This window comes from Grampus griseus (genome assembly GCF_964374135.1).
Source record: "Grampus griseus genome assembly, chromosome: 3".
Classification (NCBI taxonomy): Eukaryota; Metazoa; Chordata; class Mammalia; order Artiodactyla; family Delphinidae; genus Grampus; species Grampus griseus.
In genome coordinates, this window is record NC_139019.1 from 147,664,033 (window position 1) to 147,680,283 (window position 16,251).

The 16,251-nt window shown below is 39.3% G+C and overlaps 1 protein-coding gene across 1 annotated transcript in view; it reads left to right on the forward strand.

The window, feature by feature from the left end:
• Positions 1-1,871: 1,871 nt before the first annotated feature.
• The window catches only part of CREBRF (CREB3 regulatory factor), a 32,075-nt gene continuing 17,695 nt past the window's right edge, over positions 1,872-16,251 (forward strand). Inside the window, exons 1-4 of the mRNA XM_082650681.1 lie at positions 1,872-3,077; positions 10,097-10,291; positions 11,946-12,135; positions 13,351-13,424. Coding sequence (XP_082506807.1) covers positions 2,000-3,077; positions 10,097-10,291; positions 11,946-12,135; positions 13,351-13,424 — 1,537 coding nt within the window. The 5' untranslated portion in view covers positions 1,872-1,999. The remainder of the gene's footprint in view (positions 3,078-10,096; positions 10,292-11,945; positions 12,136-13,350; positions 13,425-16,251) is intronic.

A 16,251-nucleotide genomic window follows, 5' to 3' on the forward strand; every position in this document is an offset into this window, starting at 1 on the left:
AAGAAATGGCAGGGGATTCTCCACTTTCTGGAGTTAGAACAGTGAGTGTTGTTAGAGATGGATTTGAAGAAATGTTACAATAGCTAATAAATAAAAGTACTCATTAGGTATTACATGCTGACTCTGGTGGCTAAATAAGCTTTAGTTTTTAGAAGTTAGGTATAATTAACAATTTCCAGTCTATTCCTTTTCCAATGTTTGATGCATCTTAGTTATTTTCGTAATATAATTCCATAGTTTAATGTTAGTTAGATATTTTAAATGTACTAAAATTAAAAAGCAGGAAAAAATACAAAATTGTTTTAAAGATAATTATTTAGTAGGTGTGAGGGTGGGGCTTGTGTGTAATAAACTGGTCTCGAAGCAGTCGTTAACTTTCCAAAATTAAAATCACTCTGTTGTAGCCTAGTGTAAGCGGAATGGATCCGCCTTTTGGGGATGCCTTTCGAAGCCACACCTTTTCAGAACAGACTCTGACGAGCACAGATCTCTTAGCAAACAGTTCAGATCCAGATTTCATGTATGAACTGGTAAGTAACATTTTCTTGGATTCTGCTTTAATCGATTTGAGGTAAAGGTGTTGTATCATTTTTTTATTTATAAATGTCTAAAAAGAAAAGATGATGTGATCAGGCCAAATTTTTTTCTTGTCACTATCAGTCTGGTATTTTAGAAGGGTGTATGAGCCCATTGAAAATAGTAAGAGGAAAGGTTATCTAAATATCCTTAACTCTAGTTTTTGACGATGAAGGTAGAAGCCGTCTTTTTAATATGCCTAACTGCTAAAGGACTTTTCAGCTGGGATATTTAGGACTGATAACATTGAGCAAGGCAGATGACACAGAGAATGTGAGACAAAGGTAGCAAATCCAAGCAACATCTGAATATACTAATTATTTATTCTCGAGGTAAAAAGACACTTAAGATTCTTAAGAAAAAGACTTTAAAGATAACTTAAATTACATGCAACTTCAGAAACACGGAGGTATATCAAAACTGGAAAACTAACACAAATCTGTTAATTTGCTAAAAATTATTGATTTGTACGCTTAATAGAGGTGAATTTTGTGGTATATAAACTATATTTCAATAAAGCTGTTAAAACACACGGAGACATACGTGCAACCAAAAAAAAAAAAAAAAAAAACCAAAACCCCACAAACAAATGGAGAAATCAAAAACAGAACAAAAACAAACTGGAAAACTGAAAATTTCCTCATTTTCTTCCTGAGCCTCCACCCACCAAACCTTCTCCCCAGAGATAATTACCACTAACAGAGTTTTTCTATGCATATATAAATATATGAATATTTTAAATTGGATGACATATCATTGATACAGTATTCTGTAACTTAACTCTTTCTAACATAAAAACATGGTAAGTGGCCTTTCATCCTAGTACATTAGAGCTTAACTGCATTCCTTTTAATGGCTGCATAGTCTTACTGACATTTAAAAAATCATCTCTCTACTCATGAGGAGTTAAAGTACTTTCCCATGCCCAAGAGTTATTACGAGGTCTTACCAAAGATTTTATCTTTCTGTGGCTGAGTTGCACCTCTCTTTGGATTGCTCTTCACCTCTATGTTTAAATTCTCACTTAGGAAGACATATTCTGTGATGAAGGTAAGGCCTTTGTTATTTGCTTTATAACTGAAGCTTGTTTCTGAGAAGGTCCCAAAATCCTTCTAAGTTAAAGATCAGGAAATGTAAACTTTTTTTCGGGAAGAGTGTTTACAGTGAAGTTCAAGAGCCCTGAACCATACCTAAGTTTCTCAGGGGACATATTTTCCCTTTTTTTTTTTTCCTTGCCCGAGGAAATGATATTAAATGGAATGGTAGAGTGTCATGTAAGTAGTGTTTATCGTAAAAGCAGACCAGAGGTTGAGTACTGATTTATCAGTTTGATGCATGAAAGTGAGGATGGAGGTAAATAATTCTTTCCTCAGTTACAGTATGTGATTTATATATTTTTTTAAACCTTTCTCAGGATAGAGAGATGAACTACCAGCAAAATCCTAGAGACAACTTCCTTTCTTTGGAGGACTGCAAAGACATTGAAAATCTGGAGTCTTTCACAGATGTCCTGGATAACGAGGGTACTTTAACCTCAAACTGGGAACAGTGGGATACATACTGTGAAGACTTAACGAAGTACACCAAACTAACCAGCTGTGACATCTGGGGAACAAAAGAAGTGGATTACTTGGGTCTCGATGACTTTTCTAGCCCTTACCAAGATGAAGAGGTCATAAGTAAAACTCCAACTTTGGCCCAGCTTAATAGCGAGGACTCTCAGTCTGTTTCTGATTCCCTTTATTACCCTGATTCACTTTTCAGTGTCAAACAAAATCCCTTGCCCTCATCATTCCCTGGTAAAAAGATCGCAAGTAGAGCAGCTGCTCCTGTGTGTTCTTCTAAGACTCTTCAGGCTGAGGTCCCTTTGTCAGACTGTGTCCAAAAAGCAAGTAAACCCACTTCAAGCACACAAATCATGGTGAAGACCAACATGTATCATAATGAAAAAGTGAACTTTCATGTTGAATGTAAAGACTATGTGAAAAAGGCAAAGGTAAAGATCAACCCAGTGCAGCAGAGCCGGCCTCTACTGAGCCAGGTTCATGCAGATGCAGCAAAGGAGAACACCTGCTACTGTGGTGCCGTAGCCAAAAGACCAGAGAAAAAAGGGACGGAGCCTCTGCAGGGCCATGCCACTCCAGCTTTGCCTTTTAAAGAAACCCAGGAACTATTACTCAGTCCCCTGCCCCAGGAGGGGCCTGTGTCTATTGCAGCAGGAGAGAGTAGCAGCCTTTCTGCCAGCACATCGGTCTCAGATTCATCCCAGAAAAAAGAAGAGCACAATTATTCCCTTTTTGTCTCTGACAACTTGGGTGAACAGCCAACCAAATGCAGTCCTGAAGAAGAGGAGGAGGACGAGGAAGATGTTGACGATGAGGACCATGATGAAGGATTTGGCAGCGAGCACGAACTTTCTGAAAACGAGGAAGAGGAAGAAGAGGAAGAGGATTATGAAGATGACAAGGATGATGACATCAGTGACACTTTCTCTGAACCAGGTATTGTAGTGCTTGGAGGCTTACTGAATTGACTTTTTGCTACTCTCTTGAAATAGAAAGTTTTGCTGTGGTTGCTTTCTTTGTCTTAGTTTGGGGATTAAATGACTTAGTATCTTGACTTGGATATGTAATTGCTTTTATCTATTGAAACAGCTCTAAAATAATCACTCTTGCTCATGTGTAGTTCATATGCTGATTCCTCGAGGGCTTCTTCTTAGTTTATCTTATGTTAAGTGATCTGATTTGTTACTGTCTTGAGCAGCTGTGCAAAGATGCCAAAATTGATTGGTTTAAAAAATATTCCTATTTCTGCCTGTGTCCCTCTGTTATAATTGAGGTATGTTTGGAGTCCCTAGAATGGTGAACCAAGCAATGATGGTTTATATTACTCATCCCTAATAACCAACAAAGCCTACTTAATGAATAAGGTAAAAGAGAGCTTTTTCTTTGTGTCTGCTGCATCTGTCATTTGCACAGTATTTTTCCACTGAAGAAAAATACATGCTGTAATTTAATGAGCATGAAGGAGTCTCTGCTCTATTTATATACAGTGCATATAAAAAAAAGGGAGAAAGAAAATGAAACCTGTGGGGAACTGGTTCACTTCAGCATGTACATGGTTGGGCTTTTGCCACTGTTGGCTTGTGCAGTTTATTTATGAAAATGGTGTTGCCAAGTGGCACACAGTTAAATGCACAAAGAAGTGAAGATCTTCACATTTAAGCGAAAGTTATTTTCTTCAAACATAATATTGGCACTATAACTTCTACATAAAAGACCAAGTTATTAAGAAAAATATAAATTGTCAAAGAGAGCCCTTTCATTGTTGGAATTTCAGCCAGTATAAACATTGGTATTTAATTTTCAGAAAGGTTTTTCAGCCATAGTAGCTATATTGTAGCCAGTGAAGCATATTATTGCCCAGAGACTTTCCTCTTAGTGAAATCTTTCTATTGCACAAATGCTTAGATTTATGCATTTGAGACAATTAAGTTGTTTGACTTGAGTGGATTTTCAAGTAAGGAAAAGGTGGAGGAAAAGGGTTTATGCCTTTTCTTTGGCTTACTTTAGCACTCAGTATAGTCTAGACAGAACAATGGTCTTTTCTACTTAGCAGGAAAACTTCTCTCTCAACAAGTTAATGAAATCTGCTTTGAGGTGTTTCAAACTGTCTTTGCAGTTAGCAGTAAGTTATATAGCTCCCTCCCATAGGGAGACCAAAGTGCTCTCCATGAGTGGTCCTTAAAACCTGACAGGTCAGTCCTATTGTTTTGAGTCCCATATTTAGAATTAGGGTAGGAGGGAGGGTAAGGGTTGAGACAAGGAGTGATAACTAGGGTGATAACTAGGAAGTGGAAAGTATGGGGAAGAAAATGCCTTTACTGGCTGGTGCTAAAAGGAATATATAAATCTGAGGGAGTCGGTAAATCCCACTATCACCAAGCAAGGCAGGCAAGGACTATACTGTTTATTCCACTTCTGGTTGTAGTTTTGCTTTTCTTTGACTTTTTTTTTTTTTTGGTGGGATCTTAGTTCCCTGACCATGGATTGAACCTGGGCCTCGACAATGAGAGCGTGGAGTCTTAACCACTGGATTGCCAGGGAATTCCTGCTTTTCTTTGACTTTTAACTCCAGTCATCCTTGATCTTTTGACTTGATTTCACAAGGATAAATGTGTTGAGAGATGAGTAGGTCCATGAAAAGAAACCACTTGATAAGTTGACCCTCATTTCCATTTTCTCAGCCTTTTGACTCTTGTCGGGGGTGGGGCGGGAGAGCCCTGATTTGTGAGTTTGTTGGTGTTAAGCAACCAACAGTGCTTTAAACAGAGATGTGTTAGCTGGCATTTGTCAGGGTGAACCCCTCTTATTGGCACTATTTAACAATACTGAATATTTGGATGGCATTTAATTCACTCACTTCCAGTTGACTTGAAGTAAAACCTCTTTGGTTAGTATTACTTGGACACTTCTCACAAATGTCAACAAATGACATGCCTTATCCACAAATCAATGATATTTTATGGTATTTTGGGGGCTTATTCTCATTTGCTAATGAAAATTTCCCTTCTTCTTGGAAGAAAGAGCTAAACAAGTGACTTTAAGAATACAAATGTGAGTTATTGGTGAGAGGCAAGAAGAAATTCTTTGAAGCAGAAAAGTGGGATAGTTATAGTTTCTTCAGAGTGGGTTGATTGGTTTAATTTGCAGCAGTTTACAAAGGCCCTTTTGTGATGACTAGCTCCCTTGATGCTGTTTCTTGGCAGTTGGCTACAACAGTGCCTGAGCCTACAAAGCTCCAGGAAAGGTGTAAAATGGAGTTTCAGTCCCTACTCTGGACTTGCTCCCAAGTTTTAATAGAGCCTATTCTGTGGACAGGCTACAACTGTTTGGGGTCATGGAATTACATGGTTGTAAGGCTAAGAATTAGGCCCCCAGAATGAGAGTTTATTTTGTAATCCCTACTAAGGATTTTCATGATTGACTTTACCAGCTTAATGGCAGTAATCTGCACTAACCAAAGACGTGTGATCAGAATTTTAGGCCTTTTTGACTACGTTTTGGTAACTGTGTCAGGAAGGAATGAGTTAGATCAATATGGTGATCCATCAAATGAAAAGAAAATGGAAAAGGCTCCATGGGAAATGTTACATTAAACAAATCATTGATTTGTTAAAAAAAAATTGTGTGTGTGGGTGCCTATTTTTGTGTTAGGCACTGTGTGTACTAATTTTTGGCTATGCAGAGATGAACAAAATAGACATGATCCTTATCTTCATGCAACTTAGAGTTGAGTGGGTTTATTTACTGTCATGATTTCTCAGTCTTCTGATCTTATGTGTACTGTGACTTGGCAAGAGAAAGATTCAGGACAAGAATTTCTTAAAATTTATTTGATCACAGAACTCACTTGGGATTGAAGACATTTTATAGTAATAGTGTTCCTCAGAACACACTTCAAGAAATATTTAATCACCTTAAATGCAAGACCAGTGATCTGGGAATATAATTTTCATGCATTCTACTTGATCACAGTAGTCTCTGTATTGAAAGGCAGATGACTTTAACAAATCCATTGTGTGTATGTGTGTTATTGTGAGTTCATGGTGTATGCTATTAGAAAATATTAAAATATTAGGTCAAAGAAAACTGATAACCCTTAAATACTTTTTTTGGGAAAATGCTGAACATACGTAAGTAAATAAAACTGGTTATTAATTTGGGTGGGAGAGAAGAAATCCAAATCCTAATGACTCTTTGGATTTAACGTGGAATATATGTGGGGGAAAAAATCTGTTTAGACCATTTAACTAGATAGGCACAGGCAAAGCGGGAAGCCCATTTGGAGCTGGAGTCATGGGGCCTGAGCCAGTCCCAGCTCTGCCAAATCACTTAAACCCTCCATTGAGCATGTTTCTTTGTGTAAATAGGGTTAATAACCTCTTCCTACCCAGTTCTTAGAAGCCTCAAATGAAACATCTGTGAGTGAAATATGTGAGTACATTAAATGAGAGAGAAAGTGTTTTGCCAGAAATCTAGGCCACTGAGGGAGCATATCAAATAAAGTGTCAGGGGATGGGTTGCCTGAGGGAGCTGTATGTAAAAATGTTTACCTTATACTTTGGGCCGGGATAGACTTGGGACACCAGTTCTTGACATTGATAGGAAGATGGGAGTGTTTTGGTTGGTGCTGCCTGTGTTGAGGTGTTCCCAGCCATACTAGGGTAGTCTCTGTGAGCCAGTAATTTTAGCTTGGCCTCATGGAGCAAAGGCCTTTTTAAAAAGGCCATTTCTGGCAGAAGCATGTAGCCCTTGCACCTTTTCCAAAGCTAGGTTGATAACTGGAATAAGATAAAGTCCTTTAATTTAAAGTGATACATTAACACAAGTAAATAAAAAAATATTACTTTATGTATCTAACAGAATTTTTAAAAATCAGATTTCCAAAAATGATTGTGTCACTTGTGCCTCATTTCTTATTTATTTATTTAAATTGTATTTTTGGCTGCGTTGGGTCTTCGTTACTGCATGCGGGCTTTTCTTTAGTTGCGGCAAGCGGGGGCTACTCTTTGTTGTGGTGCACGGGCTTCTCATGCAGTGGTTTCTCTTGTTGTGGAGCACAGGCTCTAGGTGCGTGGGCTCAGTAGTTGCAGCATGTGGGCTCTAGGATGCACGGGCTTCAGTAGTTGTGGCATGCAGGCTCAGTAGTTGTGGTTTGCAGGCTTAGTTGCTCCACGGCATGTGGGATCTTCCCGGACCAGGGCTCAAACCCGTGTTGCCTGCATTGGCAGGCGGATTCTCAACCACTGTGCCACCAGGGTAGTCTGTGCCTCATTTCTTAAGAAGAACTAAGGTTCTCTGTCACACTGCTTGCCATGTTGTTGTTTTGTTTGTGTTTTTTTAATTTGTTTTAAAGTACTACATGAGCATTTTAATGCTGTTAAGCCAGCAGTGCTACAAAAGCTTGTCTTTACTGTTGCCTCGAAATCATTCTGCTCTCTGAATTGATTCTTTTTTCAAAGGTCATGTTTATCGAGGCATAACAGTAAAATTCACCCCTCTTTAAGTGTACACTTCTTTGAGTCTTGACGAGTGCATGTAATCATGAAACCACCACCACCACAATCAAGGTACGGAATAGTTTGATCACCCCCCAGATTTCCCTCCCGTTCCTTTATAGTCAGCCTCTCCCTCCACCCCCAACCTCTGGCAACCACTTTGTCCCTGTACTTTTGCCTTTCCCACAATGTCGAATAAATGGAATCATGTTCCTAATTAACTCTTAATGTGAAGAAAACCTGGCAAAATTCTAAAATTCGATTTTTATTTCCAAAATGTCCAGATGTCATCACTTTCTTAGTGTCAGTTCCAGAGGAGTCATGTTTTTAGGAGGGAAAATGGTCATTTTGCTTGGCCATTGCCATCCAGTTTTTCCTTGCTACCTTAGGTTTAGGGCTGTATACACCCCGTGCACAGCCCATCTCCATTGCCCCAGGTACCTAGTACTAATTAGGTGGAGTAATCTCTAAGATGGGCATGCTCTGAGGGTATTTTAGATTTATAGGTTATTCTGTATTGGGTCTGACCAGTAGTTCTAGCAGCTCAGAATTAAGTATTTTCTGAAACTTCCTATTAGTAGGGAAAATAACTTCTTAAAAAGTGAAGTAAATGCAAATTGCTTCCAATAAAATATTAGTTAGAATAGGCATATAAGTTTTTATTTGAATAGCCTGTGTGAGAACTGTCATTTTTGTACTTTTACAAAAAGCGTATTGTGGGAAGTAGGAAGAAAACCACTGCTACCTCACAGCATTCTGCTTCATAGGATACCTTCCCAGAAATGCACACAGCTTTCTGTCTGGGGATGTTTCAGATGCATAAATATTAGACGGAAGACATTAAAAATAATTGTATAGTGTCTAAGTACCGTTAATTAATGGTACTTTTTAACATTTCTGTGCCTGTATTTCTTTTTTTTTAATTGAAATATAGTTGATTTACATAATGTTGTGTTAGTTTCTGGTGTACAGCAAAGTGATTCAGTTATACATATATATATTCTTTTTCATTATAGGTTATTACAAGATATTGTATATAGTTCCTTGTGCTATACTGTAGGAACTTGCTGTTTATCTATTTTATATATAGTAGTTTGTATCTGCTAATCCCAAACTCCTAATTTATCCCTCCCACCACGTTCCCCTTTGGTAAGCATAGGTTTGTTTTCTATGTCTGTGAGTCTGTTTCTATTTTATAAATAACTTCATTTGTATCATATTTTAGACTCCACATATAAGTGATATCATATGATACTTATTTTTCTTTCTCTGTCTGACTTCACTTAATACGATAATCTCTAGGTCCATCCATGTTGCTGCAAATGGCATTATTTCATTCTTTTTTATGGCTGAGTAGTATTCTGGTGTGTGTGTGTGTGTGTGTGTATGTGTGTGTGTGTGTGTGTGTGTGTGTGTGTATACATATATATATATATACACACCACATCTTCTTTATCCATTCATCTGTCTGTGGACATTTAGGTTGCTTCCAAGTCTTGTCTGTTGTAAATAGTGCTGCTATGAACATTGGGGTGCATGTGTATTTTTGAGTTAGAGTTTTCTCCGGGTATATGCCCAGGAGTGGGATTGCTGGATCCTATGACAACTCTATATTTAGTTTTTTAAGGAACCTCCATACTGTTCTCCATAGTGGCTGCACCAATTTACATTCCTACCAACAGTGTAGGAGGGTTCCCTTTTCTCCACACCCTCTCCAGTATTTATTGTTTGTGGACTTTTTAATGATGGCCATTCTGACTGGTGTGAGGTGATACCTCATTGTGGTTTTGATTTGCACTTCTCTGATAATTAGCGATATTGAGCATCTTTTCACGTGCCTGTTGGCTATCTGCATGTCTTCTTTGGAGAAATGTCTATTTAGGTCTTCTGCCCTTTCTTTTTTTTTCTTTTTTTTTTGGCGGTACGCGGGCGCCTCACTGCTGTGGCCTCTCCCGTTGCGGAGCACAGGCTCCAGACGCGCAGGCTCAGCGGCCATGGCCCACAGGCCCAGCCGCTCCACAGCATGTGGGACCTCCCGGACCGGGGCACGAACCCATGTCCCCTGCATCGGCAGGCCGACCCTCAACCACTGCACCACCAGGGAAGCCCCTCTGCCCATTTTTTGATTGGGTTGTTTGTTTTCCTGTGGCTGTATTTCATTCTCTCAATCTCATGTGAAGATACAAAAAGAAAGTGTCATATACTAACCAAAGAGAAACCTAAGGAAGGTAAACAGTGTAGTTATCTCTGTTTATTAGTCTCTAAATATTTTGAATTAGAGATTTCTATATTAAAAGTTATTTTATAGATTTGGTTTATTATCTTTGACATGTTAATACTGTTTTTTGATGAAAGGAAATGTGTCAGATGGTAAATAGAGGGGATCTTTTTGTTTGTCCTGATTGGTTTATTGAAATGTACGGAACTTAAAATCGGGGCGGGGGGCTTTCTTTTTTTAAGGCTATGAAAATGATTCTGTGGAAGATTTGAAGGAGATGACTTCAATTACCTCTCGGAAGAGAGGTAAAAGAAGGTACTTCTGGGAGTATAGTGAACAACTCACACCATCACAGCAAGAGAGGATGCTAAGGCCATCTGAATGGAACAGAGATACCTTGCCAAGTAACATGTATCAGAAAAATGGCTTACATCATGGTAAGAGGGGATTGTGATCATGTATGTTCCCTCCCTCCCTCCCTTCCTTTCTCTTGTTATTGAAATATAGGTGATGTGCAATATTATATCAGTTTCAGGTGTATTACATTGTGATCTGACATTTGCATGCACCATGATCACCATGATAAGTCTTGGTGTAACCATCAGTCCTGGATATTTCATGTCACTTTTAAATAGAGATAGTAAACCATAATGCTTAATCATTATACATTATATGTAGGTATTCAACCCTTCCTAGCAAATTGGAGAGTCTAGAACAGTAGAGCTGCTGTATTTGCTATGACTGCTCTTCATTCACAAATAGCGTTTATCAGTATTGAGAGCCATCACCTAAACAGGGAGGAAAGCTTGTGTAAAAATGATTTGTAGTCACTTCTTGTTCTATATATCCTACCCAGGAAATGACCCAAGAGCCTGCTGATTCCTGACCTGTCACAGTTGCCATAAGCAAGAAGGGTTGGGGAAGAAGAGAATGGGCTCTAGCATCTCTGTCTTTCATTTTTGTCCAATCTCCAGGCCTAAATATAAACAGGGAGATTGGAATCAAAACGGTGGTGGAGAGAAAAGAGGAGGGAAAGGAAAGAAAGGAAGAACAATTGCGGAGAAAAGGAATGGAGCAGGAAGAATTGAATAGTAAGAGTCAGGAGAGGCTTATAATCTTAGGTAGGCCAGATTTTGATTTGTGAACCCAGGAGGATGTAATTGAGTAGAATTTCTTCTGCACAGATGTTTTTACCTTAATCCAAAGTCTGTACTGAGAAGGTGAGGGGCACTAGTAGGCTTGGACTCAGTAAACAGTTTAGTAGTTGCTCATGCTACAGATATAAGTTGCTAAGCATTTTTGACACAGAAGTTGTATCAGAAGTATATTTGTGCCTCATTTTCCCTTTCCACTGGCACCCAGGTCTGTACTCTATTATCTTTCAGTGAATAAAGGCCTAGTTTTTGACTTCAGATTAATTTTCTACCAGAAGTGAAAAGATGGGTCCAAAAAATAGGTCCAGGTAGCATGTAGTGAGTACTAGGAAAGTTGTTCAGGGTATTGTAGTTCAGAGGACAGAGCCATTCCTCTTGCCTGCAGTGGTAGGGAAAGTCTTCTTGAGTCTTCTGTAATGTTATTTATCAAACTAACTGAAGACGTGGTTTCTGAAAAGGCAATCCTTATTTGTTGGACTTTTGGGTCCAACACAGGAATATATATGTCTGACAAATTTTCAGTCATAGCAGCGTAAATGTCTTGGTTTGGGTAAAATTTCCAAATTCGTTGCTGACCATATACTGTACCCTAGCCCTGATTTTTGTGTGCAGGTGAACTTGGACTCCAGTCCTGAGGTTTGAGATGCTTATTACTTCCATACAGATAATTAAGAATCCATCATACCAGGGCTAGAAACCTTAAGGTGGAGAAGGTTTGGGAAAAGGCTGGAGTTGTGCTCTATTACCCCCATTTCTTGCCATCACAAAGTGGGAAGGAGAGGAGGCCAGCCCTTCTAGCGTAGGTTGTTCACATGCTGAGACCTCTGAAAAAAGAAAAGGGACGAGGGGAGAGATGGATTTTTACATATGGCTATATAAAATGTATCTCTTGTTAAATAAAATGATCTCACTTAAACTTCTTTTAAACCATCTATAGGAAAATATGCAGTAAAGAAGTCACGGAGAACGGATGTGGAAGACCTGACTCCAAATCCTAAAAAACTACTCCAGATAGGCAATGAACTACGGAAACTGAATAAGGTGATTAGTGATCTGACTCCAGTCAGTGAGCTTCCCTTAACAGCCCGGCCAAGGTCAAGGAAGGAAAAAAATAAGCTGGCTTCCAGGTAAATGGTAATGTTTACTCATGTGATTGAAGTCTAGGAGGTGAGGTTAGACTTCAGTGAGCTTTCATAGAGGAGATGGCCCTCGGCCCTTTTTTCAGAAATATACTTTTATAAATACTACAATGAGAGTATTATAATTTTTCCCTTGAAAGTAAATGATGGTATTTATGCTTCATGGAAGAAGTTTTTAAAGGGGAGAGGTGAATGAACTCAAGCGCCTTATAGTATAAAAAGGAAAAATTTTATCATAGCTCTTTATTTTTTGTTTGTTTTGCAGTAAGTCACGTTTTTTTATTGAGGTATAATTTACTTGATAAATTCTTCACTTTCAGTGTATCCTTCTGTGAGTTTTGACAAACATATCCAATTATGTAACCACAACCACAGTCAAGATATTGAACATTTTTATCACCTTAAAATATTTCCTTATGCCTCTTTGTAAAAGTGAACTCCCTCTCTCACCCCTAACTCCTCACAACCACCGATCTGTTTTCTGTTCCTACAGTTGCGCCTTTTCCAGAATATAGATGGAATCGTATTATATGCAGCCTTTTGAGTCTGGCTTTGATATCGCACAGGACGAATTTGAGATTCATAATGTTGTTGTGTGGAGGAGTATTGATAGTAGTAGTCCTTTGAAGTGATACACTGTAGTGTATCTGTTCACCGGTTGAGGGATAGTTGAGTGGTTTCTAATTTTGTGCAATTATGAATAAAGTCACCATAAACATTCATCTGCAGTTGTTTATGTGAACATAAGTTTGCATTTCTCTTGGGTAAATTCCCAGGAGTGTGTGTTTAACTGTATAAGAAACTGCCAGAGTAGCTATTTCCAAGGTAATGAAGTAAATTAAAACAATATTTACTGTTTTCCGAAGTAGTTGTATGTACTGTTTTACATCCCCTCCAGCAACATACGAGGGTTACACTTATTCACATCTTCTACACCACTTGGTATTGTCAGTGTTTGTTTGTTTATTTTGGCATACTAGCCATAGCTTTATTTTTGAATCTATGCTGAAACTTTAAAAAATCAGTTTGGATAAATGATGATATTGTATGTTTTGGGGTGATGATTGAGGCCCTCGATACAAACATCAGTAGGCAGCGATTTTTGGTTGCTATTAGAAAATGTCTGACAGCAGCAAAAAGAAGTATATTCTGAATGTTCCTTTTAAAAAAAAAAGTGAACTAAATTGCTCCTTCCTTTCACAGGGCTTGTCGGTTAAAGAAAAAAGCGCAGTATGAAGCTAATAAAGTGAAATTATGGGGCCTCAACACAGAATATGGTAAACCTACACTTTTAACAATTTGATTAACTTCCTTTTACCTTGCTGACCACTCTCGTTTTCTTTGGTTTTGTTATTTGCTTTCCCTGTATTCTGCCCAGCTTTAGGCCAGCCTCTTTTTTGTTCATCCATTCAGTAAGCTATATACTCACTCTTACTCATTCACGTCCTTCTCTTAGTATGTCCGTCTGTGGCGCGCCAAGCCAAATCTCACCTCTATCCTAAAGAGCTCACCTCTTGTGACCATGGGTAATCTCTGACTTCCATTTTACAGTTGTGTGCTGGGTTAGCCAATTTTATTAACTAATGTATACTTTAACCTTTGAGTGGATAGTTTAGAAACATGTTTTACAAATGTGATTGTTCATTAGAATCATTGGTGTGTACATGTTAAACTGTAGATTTCTAGGCTTCTCCCCAGATACTCTGAACTGTAATCTATGCAAGTAGAACCCAGGAATCCATATTTTTAACATTACCCCAGATTACCCTTTTTTTTTTAATTTAATTCATTTATTTTTGGCTACGTTTTGGGTCTTCATTGCTGCGCACGGGCTTTCTCTAGTTGCAGCGAGTGGGGGCCACTCTTTGCTGCAGTGTGTGGGCTTCTCATTGCGGTGGCTTCTTTTGTTGTGGAGCACAGGCTCTAGGTACGTGGGCTTCAGTAGTTGTAGCATGCAGGCACAGTAGTTGTGGCTCGCGAGCTCTAGCGCTCAGGCTCAGTAGTTGTGACGCATGGGGTTAGATGCTCCGCGGCATGTGGGATCTTCCCAGACCAGGGCTCGAACCTGTGTCCCCTGCATTGGCAGGCGGATTCTTAACCACTGCACCACCAGGGAAGCCCCTACCCCAGATTACTCTTATGCAACCATCCTAGTACATATTTGGGAACCGTTGGTTTAGATCAGTGCTTCCCAATCTTTCACATCATGGCACATGCAGAAAACTATCATCCCTAAGGCATCCTGGAGTATAACAGAGTAGGCTGCTGATGGGAGGAGGCCCTTTTGGGCTGAGATGATCATTATCTCATACACCTGGAACCCTTCTACAACGAACTAGTGGGTTGGAAAGCTCTTCTTTTGATCTTCTGTAATAAGAACCACCCCTTCTTTTCCCCTTGCTCTGTTACTCTTCCTTAAGCCTGGTAGCATAAGAGCTCATATGTTCCTTTACGTCTAAAATTGTCCTCTTCACTGTGTTGCTCTTGGGCTAAATTGTATCTGAAAGTGGAACAGTGGCTAAATGATCGATTATTATTTGTTTCCAGAGGTTTTCTTAAGTCCAGCATGATGTCTGGCACATAAGTGCTCAATAAATGTTGTGGAGTTTTTTCTTAATCCTTTATCTTGGTTATCTTGTTTCCATTTGTGAGGACAGAAAGAGGATTTCCAACTGTGATGTTTACAACTTGTGAAAGGAACTGATCGTTTTATTTATTAATGACCACACAGGAATTCTAATCAAGGTAAATGAATTAGGTAAAACAATAGTTGGTTTGTTGGAATGGAGATCTTCCCATTTTCCTATTATTCGTTCTTGCTTATTGAAGCATTTTGACCTTGAGCTCTGTGAGTATATATATGATTGCAATGTCATGGACATTCATACTTCATTTTAGAACGCAGCTGACTCACACTGCAGGGAAGTGTGGTGAGCTCCTGGGAGCCTTCTGGTCTCTTTTTCTCTGGACACATGTAGGCATATATCTGTGTGTTACTCAGTTAATAAATTTATCCATAATGATGTACATCTGTGTGGCCATATGTTTTTGCATTTGTATATATGTACATGCATGCCCACGCACACATGCTTTCTGTCTGTGATGTAAATATATTCTGGGGTGTGGAACAATTGGGGAATTGGTAAGGGCCAGGAATATGTGTATTTCTGAATGTGTTGTTCTATCTCATTGAGTTTTTGATGGCCTTAAATGTTTCTTGTTTCCAAAGCTAGCTTAAAGCCTCTAGATATTTTCATGTAGGAAAGGCCTGTCTTTATTTTTTATTTATTTATTTTTTAACATCTTTATTGGAGTATAATTGATTCACAATGATGTGTCAGTTTCTGCTTTACAACAAAGTGAATCAGCTATACACATACACACATCCCCATATCTCCTTCTCCCTCTTGCGTCTCCCTCCCACCCTCCCTATCCCACTCCTCTAGGTGGTCACAAAGTACCTAGCTGATCTCCCTGTGCTATGTGGCTGCTTCCCACTAGCTAGCTATTTTACATTTGAAGGCCTGTCTTTAAAAGGTAGCATTTTCTTCTCAGTTAGTCAGCATGGAGGAAAAGGATCTTCTCATTCATTTATTTCTCGTCCACTTCTGTCTTACTAGCTTCTCTCCTCCAGTCTGGGGAAGAGCAGCTTCGACTATTGGTTTAGAAGACCTCAGAAGCAATGAGATACTCCTGTGTAGTTTGCCACATGTAGTCTGAAAGTTCTTCCCGGAGTTTCTGATACATCTCTCAAGGGAATGGTGCCCTTGATTCCTCTAAATATCTGGGAGTCACTCTGTTACTGCTTTGTGGAACACTTTTATCCGTTACTTATCTTTTTTTTTTTTGCGGTACGCGGGCCTCTCACTGCTGTGGCCTCCCCCGTTGCGGAGCACAGGCTCCAGATGCGCAGGCTCAGCGGCCATGGCTCATGGGCCCAGCTGCTCTGCTACATGTGGGATCTTCCCGAACTGGGGCATGAACTCGTGTCCCCTGCATCGGCAGGCGGACTCTCAACCACTGTGCCACCAGGGAAGCCCTGTTACCTATCTGTTGACCCAATGGTTTCTAGAATTTGTGATTTACAAATCGGTGACATCGGAA